Here is a 21,743-nt window from a genome sequence, read left to right as displayed (position 1 = left end):
TTATTTGAGAAGCATTTTTTTGGCCAAGTTCTTAAAGGACTGCTTGACCTGCTGGTTCCTCAGGGAATAAATAAAAGGATTTAGCACTGGGGCAACAGAGGTATTGAGCACTGCTATACCCTTGTTCAAAGCCACTCCTTCTTTTGCTGAAGTTTTGACATACATGAAAATGCAACTTCCATAAGAAATGGAGACAACGATCATGTGTGAGGAACATGTAGAAAAGGCCTTTTTCCTTTGCTCAGCAGAGGGAATCCTCAGAATTGTTTTAAGGATGAATACATAGGAAAGGATCACTAATGTTAAGGTTACCATGAGCGTGAATACTGCCAGGAAAAATCCCATGAGCTCTAGGAGTGCTGTGTCCGTGCAGGAGATCAGTAGCATAGGAGAAGAATCACAGGTGAAGTGGTCAATGTTGGAGTCACAGAAATCCAGCTGAAGTCCCATGATCACAGGTGGAAAGATGATGAGAAATCCAGCCAGCCAAGAACCAATGACAAGCTGGTTGCAGATTCTGCTGTTCATTATGGTTGTGTAATGCAGTGGCTTGCAGATAGCCACATACCGGTCATAGGACATCGCAGTCAAAAGGAAAAATTCCGTTGAACCAAGGAGTATGAAAAAAAACACCTGGGCCATGCAGGAATTATAGGAAATGGTCATATCCCCTGTTACAATGCTGACCAGAAATCTAGGAATACAAACTGTTGTGAATGAGATTTCTAGGAAAGAGAAATTCCTAAGGAATAAATACATGGGAGTTTTGAGGTGGGAATCTATCAGAGTGAGGGTGATGATTGTCAAGTTTCCAGTTATACTCAGTGTATATGTGAAAAATAGAAATAGAAAAATGAGAATATTTAGCTCTGGGTCATCTGTTAATCCGAGAAGAATGAACTCTTTCACAGACGTGTGATTTTTCATTTCTTATTGCTGACTTCTTCCTGGTCTGTAAATGCAAACAAGAAACAAAGATTTAGTGAGTGCAGGGTTACTTTTTTTATCATCTCTGCTGGTTTAAGAAATATATACTATAATGAACCAATAAATTAACCACCAAGTTGTACTGAATTTTGAAAATATATGTAAACCAGGATAAAAAAAACTCTTACATCTGTAGATCACTAGCCATATAATATTGAGTAAGTCACTTGATAGGTCTAATAATCTTATATGAATAAGAAAAATATACTTATCAAATGTGTTTTACTTTCTTTTAAAAGTTGTATGTGTGAAGAAATTAAGCAGAGCTCTATAAAATGTTATAATGTTCAGTGACCACATGTTCTAATGATTTTTCTGAATATGAAACCTTTTAAATTTGTTATTTTCTGTAGTTTTTTCAAAATTTTTAATGTTATTCCTGGCTACATGGATAATTAATAACTTTCTGAAAGACTCAGGGCCATCAAAATTGGTATTTATATTCTCCTAAACAAACTCAGAACTTAAAGTTTTTCTTTTCTGAATTAAATAGTAATCTATTGCTTTTTAAGAAGAGATTCTTACAACCAAAGTTAGTTGATCTAAGTTATAAATTGATTAGAAAATGGAAAAATGAATGAGGTGAGACATGAAAAATATGCTTACCATTACATAAGCCCATGTGGTAGCAATTTGACTTTTCAAACCCAAATATTCTGTTACTTTACTTCAACTGTGTGTCAGTGTGTGGTGCTTTAACTTTGGAGTATGCATAGACTTCACAACTTGTTCCTGCCTTTGATTTTCTTATGCAATAACATACTTACACAGTGTGTAGGTGGAATTTGGCCGAATGATCTTGGTTGCATAGAGTGAGGTGGAACATACTAAAGAATAATCCAGGAGAAAGCTTATTCCTGAAGTTGAGAAGGCCCAGACAGAAAGGTGACATAGTCCCACTAGCTGGTAGAAGGTGTTACATTCAGATGGCAGGCCGAGTATTCAAGAGGTTCTGAAGATTGTGCTGCAGGAAAGGGTTGGTGACATGGTAGCAGAAGCTCTGTGGGTTGTCCCAAGTAGTCCATTCATGTAAAGTCTGAACGTCTGAGACTCAGGTAGTATTGCAAAGTTTTTTTTATTGAGTAACAATGTCTCTGGTACTAACTCGTTGTTTAGGAGTAAAGCTAGAAGCCCTGGAAGTGGGAGAGAATTGCAGCAAAATGGACCACTGTCCTAAGGTTTTAACTGGTTACACAGCAGAACCAGAGAGCACACTTTCCTGGAATGTGGGTAAAACTCTCAAAAAACTAAATAGATTAAAAAAAGAAAAAAAAAAAGTAGCATCAGGGCAGTAGTTACTTCAGTGAAACTGGCAAATAGAGGTGCTAAAGTTATATATTTTGCTGGTTAATTAAGTGAAGCTCTTAGTTCACAGGGAGACAGCTCAGACCTTCTTGAGTGAGAGTCAAGAAGTAATAGCTGTGGAAAAGAGGCGAGCTGCATGGCATTTGAGTAGAAATTTGAGAGAAGGAAAATCCTTGGAATGTAAAGAACAATTCCAAGTTGCACAGCCCAAGGCCATTTCCCTCTCCTTTCCCCAGATTTCCATTCAGTGGCAACGTCCTAACCTTAGATGAAAGAAAGACCTAGTGATACAGTATCTTCCTTGGTTCTGAGTAACTTTTGAAAGAAAGATGGCTTCTAATTTTTGTTTTACTTTCTTTACTTTCCAGTGGGAAGACTAGGGTTTCTAACTATTGTTTCCGAAACAAACAGACTGGTTTTATCCATTTTTCCCTCAAAACAGTCACAGGGGATTCTCGCAGTGAAACAATTAAAATGCCTCTGGAGAGAGATGGTGCTGATTAGTTCATCCCAAATTTAGTTGAATAATTTTAATTAAGTATCTTTGGGAAAATATTTTTTAAAAACCTTAAATGTCAGAGAGGTGTATAATGCAAAGAACAACAATGAGGAAATAGCGGTCTTTGAAATTTTGGATTTCATATTGTCAATGTTGTTTTATTTTTACTTGAAATTAATTTCTGCCAAGGCAATATATTTTAATTAAAAATGTAAACTTGTGAAGAAGCCAAAAATAGCAAGAGAAGGGCCACAAGAATATAAAATGTGCTATTCAAAGGTTTTATTTGTTATAAATTTGCTAGTAAATATATTGAGCGCCTATTTTAGGTAAGCTATAGCTAGTGGATAGGCACATACAACAAGATGCAACAGAAACTGAGAGACTAATAATACACACATAAAACCCATGAAGTTGGTTGTCTGAAAAATTTCATTAAATAGTGCTTCCTTCACATTAGAAAATGAAGCAGGCAAAATTTGTGTACTGTTTCATTTTTATTTCTTTTATTGAGGTATAGTTGATTTGCAGTGTTGTGTTAGTTTCTAGTATACAATGTAGTGATTCAGTTATACATAATACGTATAAATTCTTTATATTATAGGTTATTGTAAGATACTGAATGTAGTTCCCTGTGCTATACAGTAGAACCTTGTTGTTTATCTGTTTTATATATAGCCGTTTGTATCCATTAATTCCTAACTCCTTATTTACTTCTCCTTCCCTCCCTTCTCTTTGATAACTATAAATTTGTTTTCTATATCTGTGAGCCTCTTTTTCTTTTGTAAATAAGTTCATTTGTATCGTTTTTTAAGATTCCACATATAAGTGACGTCATATGATAGTTGTCTCTGACCTACTTCACATAGTATGATAATCTCTAGGTCCATCCATGTTGCTGCAAATGGCATTATTTCATTCTTTTATGGCTTAGTAGTATTTCATTGTGTGTGTGTGTGTGTGTGTATCTATATGAATCACTTCTTTATCCAGTCATCTGTCAATGGACATTTAGATTGCTTCCACGTCTTGGCTATTGTATATAGTGCTGCTGTGAACATTGTGTGTATGTGTATCTTTTCCAATTCGAGTTCCCTCTGGATATATGCCCAGGAGTGGGATTGCTGGGTAATAGGGTAAGTCTATTTTTAGGGGTTTTTAAAGGAATCCCCATATTGTTTTCCATAGTATCTGTACCAAATTACATTACCATGAACAGTGTAGGAGAGTTCCCTTTTCTCCACACCCTCTCTAGCATTTATTTTGTGGACTTTTAAATAGCAGCCATTCTGACCAATGTAAGGTGATACCTCATAGTAGTTTTGATTTGCATTTCTTTGATAATTAGCTGTAATGAGTATCTTTTCATGTGCCTGTTGGCCATATGTATGTCTTATTTGGAGAAATGTCTGTCTAGATCTTCTGCCTATTTTTTTGATTGGGTTGTTTTCTTGTTATTGAGTTGTATGAGCTGTTTGTATGTTCTGGAAATTAAGCCCTTGTCAGTCGCATCATTTGTGAATATTTTCTCCCAGTCCATAGGTTGTCTTTTATACTATAATTGTTAATTATTCCTACTACCAACATGATTTATCACTGTTGATGTGAGCTGTGGTACTTTTTGTTAGAGTTCTCCAAAATAAAGTTGCTGTCTCCCCAGCCTCCACTTCCCACACTGTATTCTTTGGAAGGAAGTCACCATGTGCAGCCCACACTGAAAAAGTGGGAATATGGCTCTGCCTCCTTGAAGGGGAAGTATCTATGTAAATTATTTGGGATTCCTTTATAAGATGGGTAATTTGTGTACTCTTCCTCATTTATTAATTTATTCAGTTATTTATTTATATCGGTATGGATTCATGGATATTTATTTTATACTTTGATTATATCCAGTCAGTGCTAACTTACTTTGTTGCTAAATTTTTCCATCTTTGGCCATTGGGACCCCTTTCAGTTGGCTACTGTTTCCTTTGATATACAGCCATCACTGTGCTTTTTAAAAAATTATTTCTTTATTTTCTGGAACTCTAAGATGCTTCAGGATCATCTTGTATCTTCCTTGCCACAGACTTCTAATCAGACACTTCTCCAGTGATACCTGGTTCCTTTTATTGGAGAATGGTATTAGAAACCAAAATCTCACCTCTGGATGTGTTCATAGTTGCCGTGGTGCCATTGCTTCTGGGTCCTCTAAGAGGACAGAACCAGGAAATATATGTGAGCCAACTAACCTCTATATAAATACATATGCATAAATATTCCTCTCTATTACCTTTTGGATCATTATTAAGCTAAAAATGAACCCATACTGTTATCTCCGTTACCACATGGATTGTAGTTTCCCTCTCTTGCTTCTCTGTCATCTCCCACTGCAAAAGTGAGAATCTTGGCTCCACGATCCATTTACTTAATTGTTAAATTTTTATATACATATATAGTGTTATCAAAATCATTGACCTATACAATGATGGGAAACCACTTTATTAGCTAGAGTGCAATACTTATGTACATTTTATTTGTTTTTAGTCTTACATATTTCAATCATTTCTGAAGTAATTTAGGTCAGCAACTTTCAATTCTACTCCCTTCAGTAAGATAACTGCATACATTTAAAATACAGTTATTTTGGGAGATCATAGTCTGTATTCCACTCTGTGATCCCCTGACCTCTTAAATAATTTTTTAAACATTTGTATAAATTAAGGTTTACTCTTTGTAGTGTAATGTTCTATAAATTTTGGCAAATGCATAGTACCGTGAATTCACCATTACAGTAGTACACAGAATAGTTTCTTTGCCTTAAATTCCCCATTCAGTTCACCCTTGTAAGCTTCGCTTTCTTACAGTAATCTCAGGCAACCATGGATCTTTTTATATTATATATAGTTTTGCTTTTTCTAGGATATCATAAACCAGAATCATATAGTATGTTGCCTTTTCAGATTGACTTCATTAGATTAGAAATATGGATTTAAGCTTCACCCATGTCTTTTCCTGGCTTGATAGCTCATAAATGAGAGTATCAGAGTTCCTGTTGCTCTGCTTTATCTCTGACAGTTGGTGTTGTCATTGTTTTACAATTTAGTCATTACAGTGTGTGCATAGTGGTAGCTCATTGCTGTTTTAATTTGCAATTATCTAATGACAATGATGCTGAACATCTTTTCATATGCTTATTATTTTCCTTCTATGTATCACCTTTGGGGGGATGTCTGTGGGATCTTTTGCTCATTTTTAATTGGGTTGTTCATTTTCTTATTGTTGAATTTTAAGGGTTAAACATTTTTTTTTTTTTGGTAAATTTTGGATAAACAGTCCTTTATCAAGTATGTCTTTTCCAATATCTTCTCCCAGTCTGTGGCTTGTCCTCAACATATTGATAGTGCCATTGCAGACCAGAAGTTTTACATTTTAATGAGACAAGCTTAACAATTACTTGTTTCATAGATTATGTATTTATTGTTGTATATAAATATCATTTGGTGTTGTATTTTATAATTAGGTCTATGATCCATTTTGAGTTAACATTTGTGGAAGGTCTGTGTCTAGGGTAGTTTTTTATATGAATATCCATTTCTACCAGTACTATTTGTGAAAAAGATTAACTTTTCTCAATTAAATTGCCTTTTCTCCTTTGTCAAAGATTTACTGACTATATGCATGTTGTTCTATTTCTAGAATCTCTATTGTTCCATTGATCCATGTGTCTATACTTTTGCCAATATCACTCTGTATTCATTAGTTAATCTTTGTTGTGAATATTGAAATTGGATATTATGAGTTTTTGACCTTTGTTTCTTTTCTTCTTAAGTATTGTGTTGACTATTCTAGGCTATTCTAGGTGTTTGCATTTCCACCTAAACTTCAGAATCAGTTTGCTGATGCCTACAAAGTAGCTTGCTGAGCTATTGACTGGTATTGTGAAGAATATACAGAATAAATTGAGGAGAATTGATATCTTACCAATATTTATTTATATTTTCAATTTCTTTCATCAGTGTTTTGTGGTTTTCTGCATATAGGTTTTATACATATTTCATTTGATTTATACCTAAGTATTTCTCTTTTTGGCATTACTGTAAATAGTTTACTTTGTTTCAAATTCTAATTTTTTTTTTTTGTTTCAGATTCTAAATTTTGTTAGTTGCTGATATGTAGGTAGAAAAGTGACTTTTACCGATTCTTGTGTATTAACCTATGTCCCCCAGCATTTCTATAATCACATATTAATCCCAGGAAGGTTTTTTTTCCAGTCAGTTCTTCAGGATTTTGCACATAGTTTTCTCTCTTTCAAATCTGTATGTATTTTTTTTTCTTGCCTTATTTGACTAATCAGGCTTCCAGTAGTATGTTGAATAGGAGCGATAAGAGAGGAAATAATTGCCATGTTCCTGAACTTAGGGGTAAAGCATCAAGTTCATCAATATTAAGTAGGATGTTAGCTGTATGTTTTTTTTTCTAGATGTTCTTTTTAAGTTGAGGACTTTCTTCTCATTCTCAGTTTGCTGAAACTTTTTACGATGAATTAGTTTTGTTGTTGAAGTGCTCTTTCTAGGTCATGTGATATAACATAACTTGTTTTCTTTAGCCTGTTGATATGATGGGTTACTTGCATTGATTTTTCAAATGTTGAGCCAGACCTGGATATCTGGGGTAAATCCCATGTGTTTATGATGTTTAATTCATTTTGTACATTGTTAAATGTGATTTGTTAATATTTTGTTGAGAAAGCTTTCCTCCATGTTTGTGGGAGATATTTATCAGTAGTTTTTTATTGTCATGACTTTATCTGGTTTTGGTATTAGAGTAATGCTGGCCTTGTGGAATAAGTTAGGAAGTGTCCCCTCTGCTTTTGTTTTCTGAAAAAGATTTTTAGAGAATTAACATAGCTTCTTTCTTATGTTTGGTAGAATTCACCATTGAAACTGTCTGAATCTGGGGCTGGCTTTTTGGAAAGTTGTTAATTATCAGTGTACTTTTTTTTAATGAATATAGACCTATTCAGGTTATCTCCTTTTCCTTGTGTGAGTTCCATAGTTTTCTTTCAAGGAATTGATCTTTTTCATTTAAAGGTTTCAAATTTTTGAGCCTAGAGTCATTTTTCCTTTTCCCTTTTTAAAGTCTATTTTTAAGAGTGCCTTTATGTTCATAGCAAAATTGAGAAGATACAGAAATTTTCCACATGCCCCACCAGAGCAGTACAATTGTCACAGCTGATGAACCTATAGTAACACATAAGTCACCTAAAGTCCTTAGTGTTTACTCTTGGTGTTATAGATTCTACACTTTAGACAAAAGTAAAATGACTTGTATCTATCATTATAGTATCACACGGAATATTTTCAATGCCCTAAAAATCCTCTGTGTCCCTCCTAGTCATCCCTATCCCCAACCCTCAAACACTGATGTTTTTACCATCACCATAGTTCTACTTTTTCTAGAATGTCAGATAGTGGTAATCATAGTGTGTGGCCTTTTCGGATTGGATCTTTTACTTAGTAATGTGCATTTAATGATCCTTTATGTGTTTTCATGATTTGATAGCTCATTTTCTTTTAGTACTAAGTAATATTCCATTGTCTGATGTACCACAGTTTATTCATCCATTCACCTACTGAAGAACATCTTGGTGGCTTTCCAAATTTTGGCAATTAATTAATAAAGCTGTTATAAATATTTGTATGCAGTTTTTTGTGAGGACATAATTTTCAGCAACTTTGGGTAAATACTGAGGAGTGCGATTACTGGACCATATGTAAGAAATTGCCAAACTTTCTTCCAAAGTGGCTGTCCCATTTTGCATTCCTGCCAGCAATGAATAAGAATTACTGTTGCTCCACATTCTAACCAGCATTTAGTGTAGTCGTTCTTTGGGATTTTGCCCATTTTTTTTTTTTAAATGAGTTCACTTCATCTTTTGTTTCCCCCAGTTTTATAACTGATAAATAAAACTGTAACTATTTAAAATGTACAGTGTGAAGATTTGATGCACATATACATTGTAAAATGATTATCATAGTCAAGTTAATTAACATATCCATCACTTCCAATTAATTAGTGTGTATGTAATTTGAGAAGGCTTAAGATCCATTCTCTTAGCAAATTCCAAGAATACAGTATTATTAACTATAGTCACTGTACTGTATATTAACTCCTCAGAACTTATTCTTTTTACTGAAAGTTATAACATTTTCCTATTTCCCCGACCTCTCCATCCCTGGGCAACCACCATTCTGTTCTCTCTTACTATGAGTTTGAGTTATTTATTTACTTTTTAGATTCCGGATATAAGTGATGCCATACAATATTTGTCTTTCTCTAGCTTATTTTCCTTAGCATAATGTCCTCTATGTTCATCTATGTTGTTGCAATGGCAGGCTGAATAATATTCCATTACAAATATATGTATTCTTTCTTTATCCATCTATCTGTTGATGGATAATTAGGTTGTTTCCATATCTTGTGTATTGTGAATAATAATGCTGAAATGAAAATGGCAGTACAGACTGTCTCTTCAGATACTGATTTTGTTTCTTTCAGATATATATTCAGAGGTGGAACTGCTGGGTCATATAGTAGTTCTATTTTCAATTTTTAAAGGTATCTTCATACTGTTTTCTATAGTGACTACCAGTTTACATCCCAAGGACAGAGTACAAGGTTTCCCTTTTCTCCACATCCTCACAAACACTTAACATTTGCCTTTTGATAATATTCATTCTAACAGGTATGAGAAGATATCTAATTGTGGTTTTGATTTGCATTTCTTTGATGATTAGTGACTTCGAGCACTTTTACAATCTTTTTAGTGAACAGGTAGAAAATTTGAGCCATCGATGTGCTATAAAATCTATTTCCACAGTTCCTAGTTCATAGTTTCTAATAATTATTTTCATATAGAACTTTAATAGTATGTTTGACTCCATGAATGGGGAAAACAGACCATGCTTTGTCTAATATTCTCTGAGTGTTATTTCAAATGGTGATAAATTTCATTTGAGTAGCCAACCAAATCCCGTATTCACAGCGAAGACCGATACTTTCTCTGTGCTGTTAGGCGTTCCCTCCTCTGCCTTTTCATCCACTTGTACCTCTCTTCTCATAAACGGAACTGTAATGATTTCAGTTTAAGGAGGGATTTAAGATAGAATTGTCCTTTTTAACTTTATTTTTGTTTTTGAAATTTTATATTCATTTAGAAGTAATTATCTCTTTTCACATTTAAAATGTATTTGTTTATTTTTTAGTGCGGTATAGTTGATGGAAAATATATATTTCAGGTTAACAACATAGTGAGTCACAATTTTAAAAAGTTATATTCCATTTATGGTTATAAAATATTAGCTATATTTCCTGTGTTGTATTGCGTATCTTTGTGGCTGATTTATTTTAACATACTGGTTTGCATCTCTTAATCTCTCACCCCTATCTTGCCCCTTCCCCCTTTCCTCTCTTCACTGATCACCACTGGTTTATTCTCTATATCTGTAAGTCTGTTTTCTTTGTTTTGTTATATTCACTTGCTTGTTTTATTTTTTAGAATTCACAAATAAGTGTTAACATACAGCATTTGTCTTTCTCTGTCTTATTTCACTGAGCATAATACCCTCCAGGTTCATCCATGTTGTTGCAAATGGAAAAATTTAATTCTTCAGATAAGTTTTTGTCAATGGAGAGGATCAAGTTTCCCTTACCCTGTCTCTCTGCCTCTCCTGTCTACCTACATCGCTGTCATATATGTCATATATGTAGTGTTTACTCATTTAGTTAACATTTGGATGTTGTTTTCCATACTCCTAATTTTCCCTTTTGTATTTCTGCCTGCTTGTTACAAGTTATAAAGGCAATTGTTTTATTTCTTTACAAACTTCCCCAGTAACGAATTCATAAACAAATAAAGTTATCATTTAATTTTTATTTTGTGATAGTATCATGTTAAATCTATTTGAAAAAAAAATGTAACCCATTCTATGAAAGTACAATGGTAAGAATAGGTGAGTGCCTACAGACACTCACACCCGTCTATAAGCAATAAGAAAAAGGGTTTCTATTGTGGACTCAAAATACATAGGGCTCTTTACATTAACTTACATATCAGACCAACCTGGAAATCAAGAAGCCAAAGTCAAATCCACTTAGCCTGTACGTAGTTAGACATAATACTGTCCCAAGACAACAAATTTTCTTAATGATACACTGCAGGCGAGGGGCTCATTAGCTATAGGAACTGGGCTTGGACACATTTTTTACAGTTGTCAAATTTTTCCTCCCGGGGTCATTTTCTTGGATATGAGTGAATGATGTAGGACCTTCTGTGAAAGAGACAATGGAAAGATCAAGACAGTATTGTAGATGTGCAGATAAAGGAAAGCTAAGACGTAAATTATGCTTATGTCATCTTTTCCAAGATACTCTCTAGAATGTCACTGTCTCACACCATTTTAGATTCTGAGTTTGTCATTTTCTTCATGAGTGTAAGAAAGACCATATTTGTATGAATTGAAAGAACCTGAATATAAATATGAATTTTATCAGGGTAGCTTAATTTACCTTCATAGACCATGGCTTTCCTTTTCCAGTATAATTGGTAAAAACAGCATAACCTTCAGTTAAATCATCTATTTTTAGGAAATATTTTCAAAGGAAAAATAAGGAAAATTCAATCTCTTCTGTTGCACAGAAAGTGCAATTATTTTCCGGGAAAACTAATACAAAAGTTAATGCAGCCTCATTTCATATAGCAAGTTTAATAATTCTTAAAACGTATTTTACCTGAAATGTCTATTTAATTTTGCAACACATTTTAATTATATTTTATTGATAAGTTGAAGGAGATATTTTAATCATGCTTTTAGACTGTATACCATATTTTCGTGCTGACATAGAAGAAATTTTAGAGATATTAAGATACATATTTTTATTTCACATAAAATTTATTTTTGTATGTGGATTTTAGTAAGCTTCTTATAGCAATCTCTATTCTTGTTTGAATCCATAGTCAACCTTGCTTTGATATGAGAAACAATATAGATTACTGATATCTAAATATTTGTTACATGGATGCAAGTTGATTTTTCCCATATAACTTAAAATAAGACCTTGTTTTTAGGCTAATAAGAGAAAGGGGCATTGAAGATATATACATACGTCTAACTGAAAGAATGAATTGAGGCGCTTCAAGAATTTATGTAGCGAAACTCAGAGTTTTTCATTTAGCTAAGTTTTCAGAGGTGCTTCTTTTACACAATCACAGTCATTTATTTAAAGAGAAGGCCATTCTCTGGACCATGTTCTTGAAGGTTTGCTTCACTTGCTGATTTCGTAGTGTGTATATAAATGGATTCAAGAGGGGAGCCACTGAGGTGTTGAGCACAGCTACTCCTTTGCTTAAAGTCACTCTTTCCTGGGCAGAAGGCTTAATGTACATGAAGATGCAGCTGCCGTAAGAGAGGGAGACAACTACCATGTGGGAGGAACACATGGAAAAGGCTTTTTTCCTTTGACCTGTGGAGGGAAACGTCAGAATTGTCCGGATGATACAAGTGTAGGAGGGAATAACTAGTGTGAGGGTGACCATGAGTGTTACCACAGCTAAAAAAAATGCCATGAGTTCTAGAAAGCGAGTGCTTGTGCAAGAAAGCTGCAGAATTGGAGAAGAATCACAGATAAAGTGATCAATTATATTGGAGGCACAGAAATCCAACTGCAGCAGCAGGATTATTGGTGGAAAGATGATCAGGAATCCTGCGAGCCATGAGCTAAAGACTAGAAGTATGCAGACTCTGCTGTTCATGATGGTCGTGTAGTGCAGGGGTTTGCAGATGGCCACGTAGCGGTCATAGGACATGGCGGCCAGAAGGTAAAATTCCGTCACCCCCAAGAAGATGAAGAAAAACAACTGCGGCACACAACCATTAAAAGAAATGGTTCTGTCCCCCGTCACGACAGTGACAAGGAATCTGGGAATGCAGACCGACGTGAATGATATTTCTAGGAATGAGAAGTTTCGAAGGAAGAAATACATTGGAGCCTGCAGATGGGGATCTGAAAGGGTGAGGGTGATAATGATCAGGTTCTCAGTCACACTCAGCATGTAGGTAACAAGAAGAAATATGAAAAGTGCAACCTGCCACTGTGGGTCATTTGTCAATCCAAGAAGAATAAATTCTGTTACTTCTGTGTAATTTCTCGGTATTTTCCTTCTTTCTAATGACATTCTTTGTTCTAGCTGTAAAATAGATGAAGATAAAAGAAAGCTATGGCACCAGCCAAGAAACACACACACATGCATGCACGCACACTTGAAAATATTGCTGCCTTGTGCTTTTAGAGAAAAATTATTTTGTAGCACGTAGAAACAAAATACTTAAAAAACTCTGTAATTCATTATGATATATATTAATTCACTATTCTATAGTTCCTTCATTGTATTCTCACACGTTTCAGTATAAATGTCTGTCTTCTGAATGTTTGAGTATATTCCTGAAAACAACAACAAAAAAATAGAGATTAAAGCCCCAAGTAAAATTCTTATTTAGAGCTTCCTTCCAACTACCACAATATTCTTGAAGATACTCTTTTGTTGCTTTCTTCTTCATACACATTGTAAATATTTCTACTTTTTGAATAAGCACTTCTCTCTCCTTACCCATATGAACTTTCATAATCCTCGGAGACAACTCTGTTGTCCATCTGATAGAGTAATGCATCCCAGAGAATAGTATATAGAGGTATTTAATGGATGAGAGGGTTTTCCCAATTATCTCAATGTCTACACTGCAAGACATTCTAGTTTTAATTACTAATCTATTATAACGGTGTCTTGTAAGACTGTAAATATACTCTTCTTGAACATATTTTTCTTAACTGCTTATCTATCATGAGTCTACAATGTGCAATATCTGAATATATTTATATGTAAATGTATGTGAAAACATACAAAGTAGTACTTTTACTTAAGTCCTAATTTTATTTTTATAAACTGCCAGTGTTTTTACTTATTTCCAAAATCGTTTTGCACTTCTCCACAGTATTGCTTATTTTTTCCTTCAGGGATAATAAAAGGGAATAGTTGACATTCAAGGTAAGTTTTGGAGAGGCAAAGAGTCTTTCTTTTCTTTTTTCCCATATTTGGTATCTAATGTAATTCTTGGTAGTGTACAGGATTTATTTAATTGTTTGCTCCCGTTTTAAGTTATTCTTTTCCATTGAAGCTTTAGATGTGCTGTCATCTAAGATACTATTTTTCAACACTTACATGTCCAGAAAGCCTGCCTAAGTGTGTAAGGCCTCATTTGTTTTCTTATACTCTTCAGAGGTTTAGTGATACTATTTTGTCAGCATCAGCCAATTAATAGGATAATGAACTTACTCACAATGTTTGCCTACATAATTACTGAGAGGGATATTTTCCCACTTACAATCATCTGTTCTCTTTGTGGTCATAAGCTATGCATCTTCTTTTTGTCTTTTACCTTTATATGATGAATGCTAACCTTCACTATGTATGAAATTCATATTCTGAAAAAGTAAAATGTAAGTATCTCCTCAGGAATAAAATACATCAAGAAGATTATTTTGAATATTCTACAAAAATGATTACAAGGTGTCCTAATACTAATTATATTAAAAGTGATTATGCAAAGATGTATAGGCAAGAACACAAAAATCATAGATGTCCTATTAATCACAAAATATTTATATTATAATAAACAAAAATGTTGCAAAAATTATTAAATTGTAGTCGCTTTAAAAGTTTCTTCATTTATATATTTCATATAAATTGTGTAGTTTATTTATTTATAGTGTTCATAATTGAGATTACTTGTGTAAAGCATAAATACACAGTATTAAAGCAAAAAATAAGTTCCTAAAAGAAACTGTCGAAAAAATACTTACTCTTATAGCAAATATGACTGGTTTAGTCAATATCATTTCTAATGTCTTCTTTAATTTCTGAAAACTAAGTGCTTTGGGATTTTTAAAAGCCTTCGCAATCTGTTTCTCCCCTGTCATCTTATATTTATAACCAAATATCCAAAATATCGATAATAAAGACTAATTCTCAGAGCTCCTCTACAGCTTTTACAAAAAGAGCATTTATCAACCCATTTCTGAACATCAACCCAAATTTCTCTGAGGGTTTGCGTTCCCACTTATCCTGCCTGTAGGTGGGTAGGTGGTATCCTACCTATTGTCACTTGGAGAAGTATCACCTTGGTACTTGAAATAAGTTATAATTGAAAGGACAGCTGATGTAATGTCTTTCCAAGCTTCGTGGGCAAGATGATATGATCTTTTGGGCAGAAGTAAAGTTACTCAGTCTAGCCATAATTTTATCTCCATTACAATGGACTCGGGGGGATTAGCTGATGAATAAACAAAAAAGGCACGGTGGAGATTGGTGTTCTCAAGACACTAAGCATTAAACAATGGTCGGAATTAGTACACAATTTAGAACAAAATATTTAGGTGATAGTGGCCTGATATCAGAGCAGAAAAATATATAGAAAGATTTACATTTTTTATAATAATTCATAACTTCCCAAGGAGTAGAAACAGTAACCAAGTGGTATTCGAGATTAACAGTTTCTAAGTGGTGGCAGACTAAGTTGTGAAAAAGTGGGTTTTTCTCCAATCATAAGGAAAATATGAAGACTTCATTGTGATGTTTGAGACTGGGGCTGAGGTCTCCATTATTCTACACCGTAAAAGATACCAGACTTGCCCTAAAGGCTTTATATCTTGCCCCTGAATGATGACATAGAAAACCTGATCGTGACTAGAATCACTATCAGTTACTCATTCCATAATTAATTTAGTATGTGTTGGGCTCCAGCTTACTTTCTGAGAATACAAAGATGACAAAGACAGCTCTTTGCATAATTTTGACTTCTTAGAAAAATTGTGAGAATTCGACATTATTTTTGAAATCTTAGATTCCCTTTCTCTTGTTCAGTACAAGCAATATTCTCTCCCAGCATTATTTTACTACTCACTACTTTGATCTGAAAAGACATATATAATATTCCACTTACATTAATTATTCAAGACATATTTGTTGCTATTTAATCCAGGAGTTCCATAAAACATACATATAGTTTAAATTAAATGGAAATTGGGACTGTTTAATGATCTTAAAATAAAAGAAACTTTCTGAACAAAGATTTTTAAGTTATTCTTACTGTTTCTTTGGGAGACAGATGAAGTTATTCATGGTATATGATTAAGCAAAATGCAGGACATATTGAAGAAAGAGACTATTAAAAAGAACTTGACTAATGTGACATAAACATGCTCACGTTTAATTGCAAACATCGCTATTGTATTTATCTGATGTTTATCTGTAGGCCAAAATGTTATTTAAAATTATGCATCTTGGACAACATTTTATTAAATAAAGCTGCATGGAAAATTACTTTAATTAAAATAATCATCAAAAATTAACTAAACTGAGCAAATCGTCTTAACTTGATTACATTTGCAAAGACTCTATTTCCAAATAAGATCATGTCTGGAGATTCCAGGTGGACATGAATTTTTTGAAGAGCACTATGCAAACCAGGGCAGTGCTGAAAACGAATCCTTCTAATAACAATCTTAAACAATAACATATCTCTCTTGAGCATAGCAATTCATGTGCTTTCAGTTTTTAGTAGAATCTGCTTTTATGTAAGTATATTCAATAATGGATTATAAGAACATACATGTTTTTAAGAAAGTTCTTTGAAGACCATCTTAAGCAGTAAAAACACCAATAAAAAACACAAAAATGTAAAAAATGTGACATTAAATAGGCCATGAAAAGGGCATTTGTTTAAGGTATGAGAATTGAAAAAAGAAAACAGAGCATCACCTCGTCTAACCTCAGCTGAGACAGTGTATGAAGGATAACAGTTTTTTTTCTTCTCTGTGTATGTTCTCTCTGGGAAAGTGCCCCCTGTATGATTTGGGGCTTATTAATACATTTTAGAAGACACATTTGCAAATATCAGGTCCATTAATGGATCAACTTTATGTAAAATACACAGAAGTTCATATGCTACTTCTAACTTCAGTCCTATAGTCCAGAGTTTATTGTGATACTGTTCATTTGCATTTGTATAACTTCTTACCTGATAGGGAGAAGCCTTGCTCATGTTATGAAAATATATACATTTATTTATTCAAATCTAATGAACATATAGAGTAATTTTAGAATTGCTTTAACCCATATGCCTATGAGAAGCAAATTTGTCACTAGAATTACAGTGTTTGTGATTTTCTTTAAATCAGCCTCAGATTATCAAGTCAAAGCAGTTTTCCAAAATTACTTAGGCCAATACATTTCTTACGTGCCCCCTTTAGTATTGGTCATGTCATTAATTTGTGAAACAGTGAGATTGTTAACAAACTCAGGTTTGGCAGCTCACTGCTCAAAAGCCAATAAATTCGAGAGGCAAGTGTCAGTAGACAGGAAAGGTTTTAATCAGAAAAGCTGGCAATCTGGGGAAATGGTAGACTCATGTCTGGAGATCAGCTTGGAAGATTCTGCTCAGCCATGACAGTTTCTAAAAGGAAATATGGAGGGGAGGAATCTGAGTGAGGGGAGGAATCTGAGTGACTCACTGAGGCAGGAGGTTGGTTCTGCCTCAGTGTCCATCACATGCAGACTGGCTGACTATTCAGATGCTATCTTGCCCCGTGATCTGCCTAAGGGGGCTGCTGGGAATAGAGGGCTAATCATTCTTTAACTGCTTAATTCTTTATCCTTACTTCTTTTTATCTAGGAAAAGAATCAACAGGTTAGACAAGGTGTGGTGTGCATTGAGAAGAGTGTAAGTCAGGAGTTAGTTTCAATTGCTTAGCGGTCACATTGCTGTAATTAGGCTCTTTTAAGGTCATAAGGGGGACAGAAATAGGAAAGGGGCAAAAAAGCTGCTTTCAAGATTTACTTGTCACAGTATGGGTTCCTCTTCAGTTTCAGCAACATCCTGGGAGATATTTTTAAAAAATTTTCACTTAGCGAAAGTCACTTCCTGTGGGCTGTTCACTGCTCTGTGTGTGTTTGAAAATGCATGGAGTCATGTTTCCACCCCCACAGAACCACACAGGAGAGCTGTAACATCTCACAAAGTCCCTTATGTTGCCCCATTGCAGTCAACCCTTCATCCCTCTCTCAACCCTGGCAACAACTGATTTGTTTTCTATCCTGATCGATTTGCTGATCCAGATTGTCACACACATAGAATCCTATGATGCTCAGCCTTTGAATGATTCTTTCACTTAGTAAAATGGACTTACGTTTCACTCATGTTGTCTGTGAATCAGTAAGGGGCTCTGGTGCTAAGCTTGTTTCTGGTGGGAGGGATTTTGACTCCCAGCATTTCAGAGGCCAAAGGTAATTTTGATGTTTCTTTGTTGTTGCTGCTTTGGTTTGGTTTGGTTTCATCATCACCACCAATGATTTTTTTTTTTTTAATTAGCAAAAACTTGTAAAACTTTTCATATGTAAGGCTCTTCCTTCTTAGCTTTTCCATGGCTTACCATCTCCTGGAAAATGCCAGACTTGGATACATGCTAGAGGTTTGAAAATACTCTGTGAGCAGTGAATGCATATGTGAGAAAAATTACCTCCTTTAAGTGAGGTAATTGCAGAGTCTCTAGAAATGCATGACCAATTTCACGAAGCAGAGAAGCAGGATCCTTCTGTTGGCAAGGGAGTCTAGGTGGAGCCTCCATGTTCAGATGTTCCGAGTCATCTGAGTCCACAGATGCCTTCAATCCGATTCTCAGTCCCTACTCTTTCCCAATCAACACCTTAACATTCACCTAAGACACATGGAGAGGTTGTGAATTACATCAGTTTTACTGTTACGGAAACTGTAGGAACAGGATTTCATATTGGCTGTGCCATCTCTTTGGTTACGAGGTAATTGATACATTGAAGTTGCGTTTTCTTTCTTTAAACTGTCAAATGCATTTGGAAGCAGCCAGCCCTCTGCATAGGCCAGATATTCATGATGCAAACTTCTTTAATCTGTTTTAGTAGTGATTTGATCCTAGGTGAGCTCTGCCTTGCTAGTGTGTAAATGCAGACTACCAGGGTTTCATTGTCTAATGAAATCATTGCTGACTTCAGACCGCACAGGTTGATTATTGGTTAGATTCTAATTGCTTTGGGAGTCTATTACTTGGATATGCTCTCCGTATATCAAGTGCAAATTAGACTGAGTTCTGTTTTTGTAAGATGTCACATCTATTTTGATTATTCTTGAAATAGTCAATACTTGTGGTTAATGGAAATGATTATTTTGTATAAGTCAACGTTTAGGTCCTCTATGGGATACAAAGATGAACGTAACCATTCTCAAGGGAGATGCACGACAGAGAAGAGTTAGGAGGCTACTGAAAATGCCAGGGGTGACTTCCACAAATCCCTCATGGTCTACATTATGGCAGAGATGTGCTCTGACTTTGCCTTGTTCCCAGGAGATGAATGCATGACTCTCTTCATAGCTCAAAACAACCAGACTTGAAAATTTATTAGTACAACCAGAGGGACACCAGATTTAAGAATCTGTACTCATAATACCCAATAGTGTCATATCCCTGTCAGTTCTCTCTTTAAATATAACTTTATTAAACTTCTAGAGCAACATTATTGAAGAGGACTATAGTATATTTCCAGATCTTCTTAAGGTTTCTGACATTCCATTTTTATTTCCTAAACTATTTCCCTTGAGTGTTCATAAAATAGAGAAAGTTTAATCAAACTTAATTAATATGACTTTGCTAGTGTCTGGCAGAGAAGCAGTGATGTTCCAGTCTATTATGCACAGCAGAACTGTGGCTGTCTGAAATATGTAGAAGATAGCTGACGTGATTTTAGCAATCCAAATACAGAGAATGGTGTATCCAGCTCAGCTGGGGATGAACTGAATAGGTTAGGATGAAGGAGAGGTTTTCCTACACATTTCTGGAATATCCTTATGGATAGGGTGTCACATGTGAAAATAAATGTGAGGCAGAACTCCAAGTCAGTAAATCATTTTTTCATAAAGCTTAATAGCTGTGAATGAAGGATGTCCAGACAGAAAATGCACTGGGCTACAACCTGGGTGACAGAGCTGCTGAGATCTGAGGCAAGTAGTTATTTTTCAATTTGTGCTTCGGTGCCAAATGAAAAATGAATAAATACTGTATATCCCTTTAAGCTCAAAAATAAAAATGTTTCCATATATACATTTCTAGCAAGTTATAGAAGATGTCAAACATTAATGATTTCTATGGAATTATAAAAAAATCATCAAGTGATAAGGTAATATATTCTCTGTTAAATAAATGTTAGATTATTTATTCTATTTTTTACTAAATACATACATATATTACTCTATAATCTGTATGCAGTGTTTTCATTTTATCTGAAAAGCTACATCAAGAAATATTAGTATTGAAATAAAATGAGTAATTAAGTTATGTAGTAAATAAATATTTTAAATTTATTTTATATCCTAAGAAAATCATTCATTGAGTTCTTACATCATAAAAAGTAATGGGTTGATGCCTTAGTCTTCTAAGTTTATTTGCATCTTTTAATGGAATTGAGATCATCTATTCCTGTCTTTAGCTGGTAGTATCTTATAATAAATACATCACATAAAAAAGGAAAAATGTGTATTTTATATGATTGTTTTGAGAAAAATGCAATGATTTGCATAAATTGGACAAAGCAAAAAGTATTGATTGAATTTGCCACCTCTCAATAATGTGACTTACTTTATGAAGATTTCCTAACTTCTACTAGATTTAAATAAGAGAACGAGTAAATAAAGCAGGACTCACAAATATGTATTAAGATATAATGCAAATAAAATAGTCAAGAGAAAATAACATCAGCATGGATTCTAGAAAATGTTTTAGAATTGTATCAATGATGATGATATTGATCATGATGAATTATATCCTCATCTCTTCCCTTTAATACACTTTCCATCTAAATGTCTTAAAGAAGGAAAAATGAGAAAGAGAGAGGGAAATGAACCACACAGGGATCACAGAGTTTGTCCTCCTAGGCCTTTCTGATGATCCTGACCTTCAGATTGTGATTTTCCTCTTTTTGTTTATCACATATGTATTAAGTGTCACTGGAAACCTCACTATCATCACCCTGACTTTGCTGGACTCCCATCTACAGACACCAATGTATTTCTTCCTCCGAAACTTCTCTTTCCTAGAAGTCTCCTTTACCACTGTATGTATCCCTAGGTTTCTGGGGGCAATTATCACCAGAGATAAGACTATTTCTTATAACAGTTGTGCAGCTCAGCTATTTTTCTTTATTTTTATGGGGGTGACAGAGTTTTATCTTCTAACTGCCATGTCCTACGACCGCTACGTTGCCATCTGCAAGCCCCTTCATTACACAGCCATCATGAGCAGGAAGGTCTGCAGCCTGCTTGTGCTGTGTGCATGGCTGGGTGGCTTTCTGACCATTTTCCCACCCGTTGTGCTTCTCCTCCAGCTGGATTTCTGTGCCTCCAATGTCATTGATCACTTTGCATGTGACTATTTTCCCCTTTTGCAATTATCTTGCTCAGATACGTGGCTCCTAGAAGTAATGGGATTTTATTTTGCTTTGGTTAGTTTGCTGTTCACCTTGGCATTAGTGATTTTGTCTTATATGTACATCATCAGGACTGTTTTGAGAATCCCATCTGCCAGTCAGAGGAAAAAGGCTTTCTCCATGTGTTCCTCTCACATGATTGTCATTTCCATCTCTTATGCAAGCTGTATATTCATGTATGCTAATCCCTCGGCCAAAGAAAAGGCATCTGTCACTAAAGGAGTAGCTGTTCTCAACACGTCTGTTGCCCCCATGCTCAACCCCTTCATTTACACCCTGAGAAACCAGCAAGTAAAACAAGCCTTCAAAGACATGGTCTATAAAGTAATATTTTCTGCCAAGAAATGA

General features: G+C 34.7%; 3 protein-coding genes across 3 annotated transcripts; 1 reads left to right on the top strand and 2 right to left on the bottom strand.

Annotated features, from left to right (window-relative positions):
• LOC102508865 (olfactory receptor 6C76) lies at positions 1 to 942 on the bottom strand. The gene has a single exon (XM_014560320.2). It carries the CDS (start codon positions 925 to 927, stop codon positions 1 to 3), a length of 927 nt encoding a protein of 308 aa, XP_014415806.1. The 5' UTR covers positions 928 to 942.
• A 10,687-nt stretch (positions 943 to 11,629) lies between these two features.
• LOC102508626 (olfactory receptor 6C75) lies at positions 11,630 to 13,011 on the bottom strand. The gene has a single exon (XM_006185996.2). It carries the CDS (start codon positions 13,005 to 13,007, stop codon positions 12,045 to 12,047), a length of 963 nt encoding a protein of 320 aa, XP_006186058.1. The 5' UTR covers positions 13,008 to 13,011; the 3' UTR covers positions 11,630 to 12,044.
• A 7,780-nt stretch (positions 13,012 to 20,791) lies between these two features.
• On the top strand, positions 20,792 to 21,743 carry LOC116667611 (olfactory receptor 6C3-like). The gene has a single exon (XM_032493052.1). The coding sequence runs from the start codon at positions 20,808 to 20,810 to the stop codon at positions 21,741 to 21,743; it is 936 nt and encodes a 311-aa protein (XP_032348943.1). The 5' UTR covers positions 20,792 to 20,807.

The sequence above is a fragment of the Camelus ferus genome, chromosome 12 (genome assembly GCF_009834535.1).
Source record: "Camelus ferus isolate YT-003-E chromosome 12, BCGSAC_Cfer_1.0, whole genome shotgun sequence".
NCBI lineage: Eukaryota > Metazoa > Chordata > Mammalia > Artiodactyla > Camelidae > Camelus > Camelus ferus.
The sequence above is the reverse complement of the archived record's forward strand: the minus strand, read 5'-3'. Positions and strand labels throughout refer to the sequence as shown.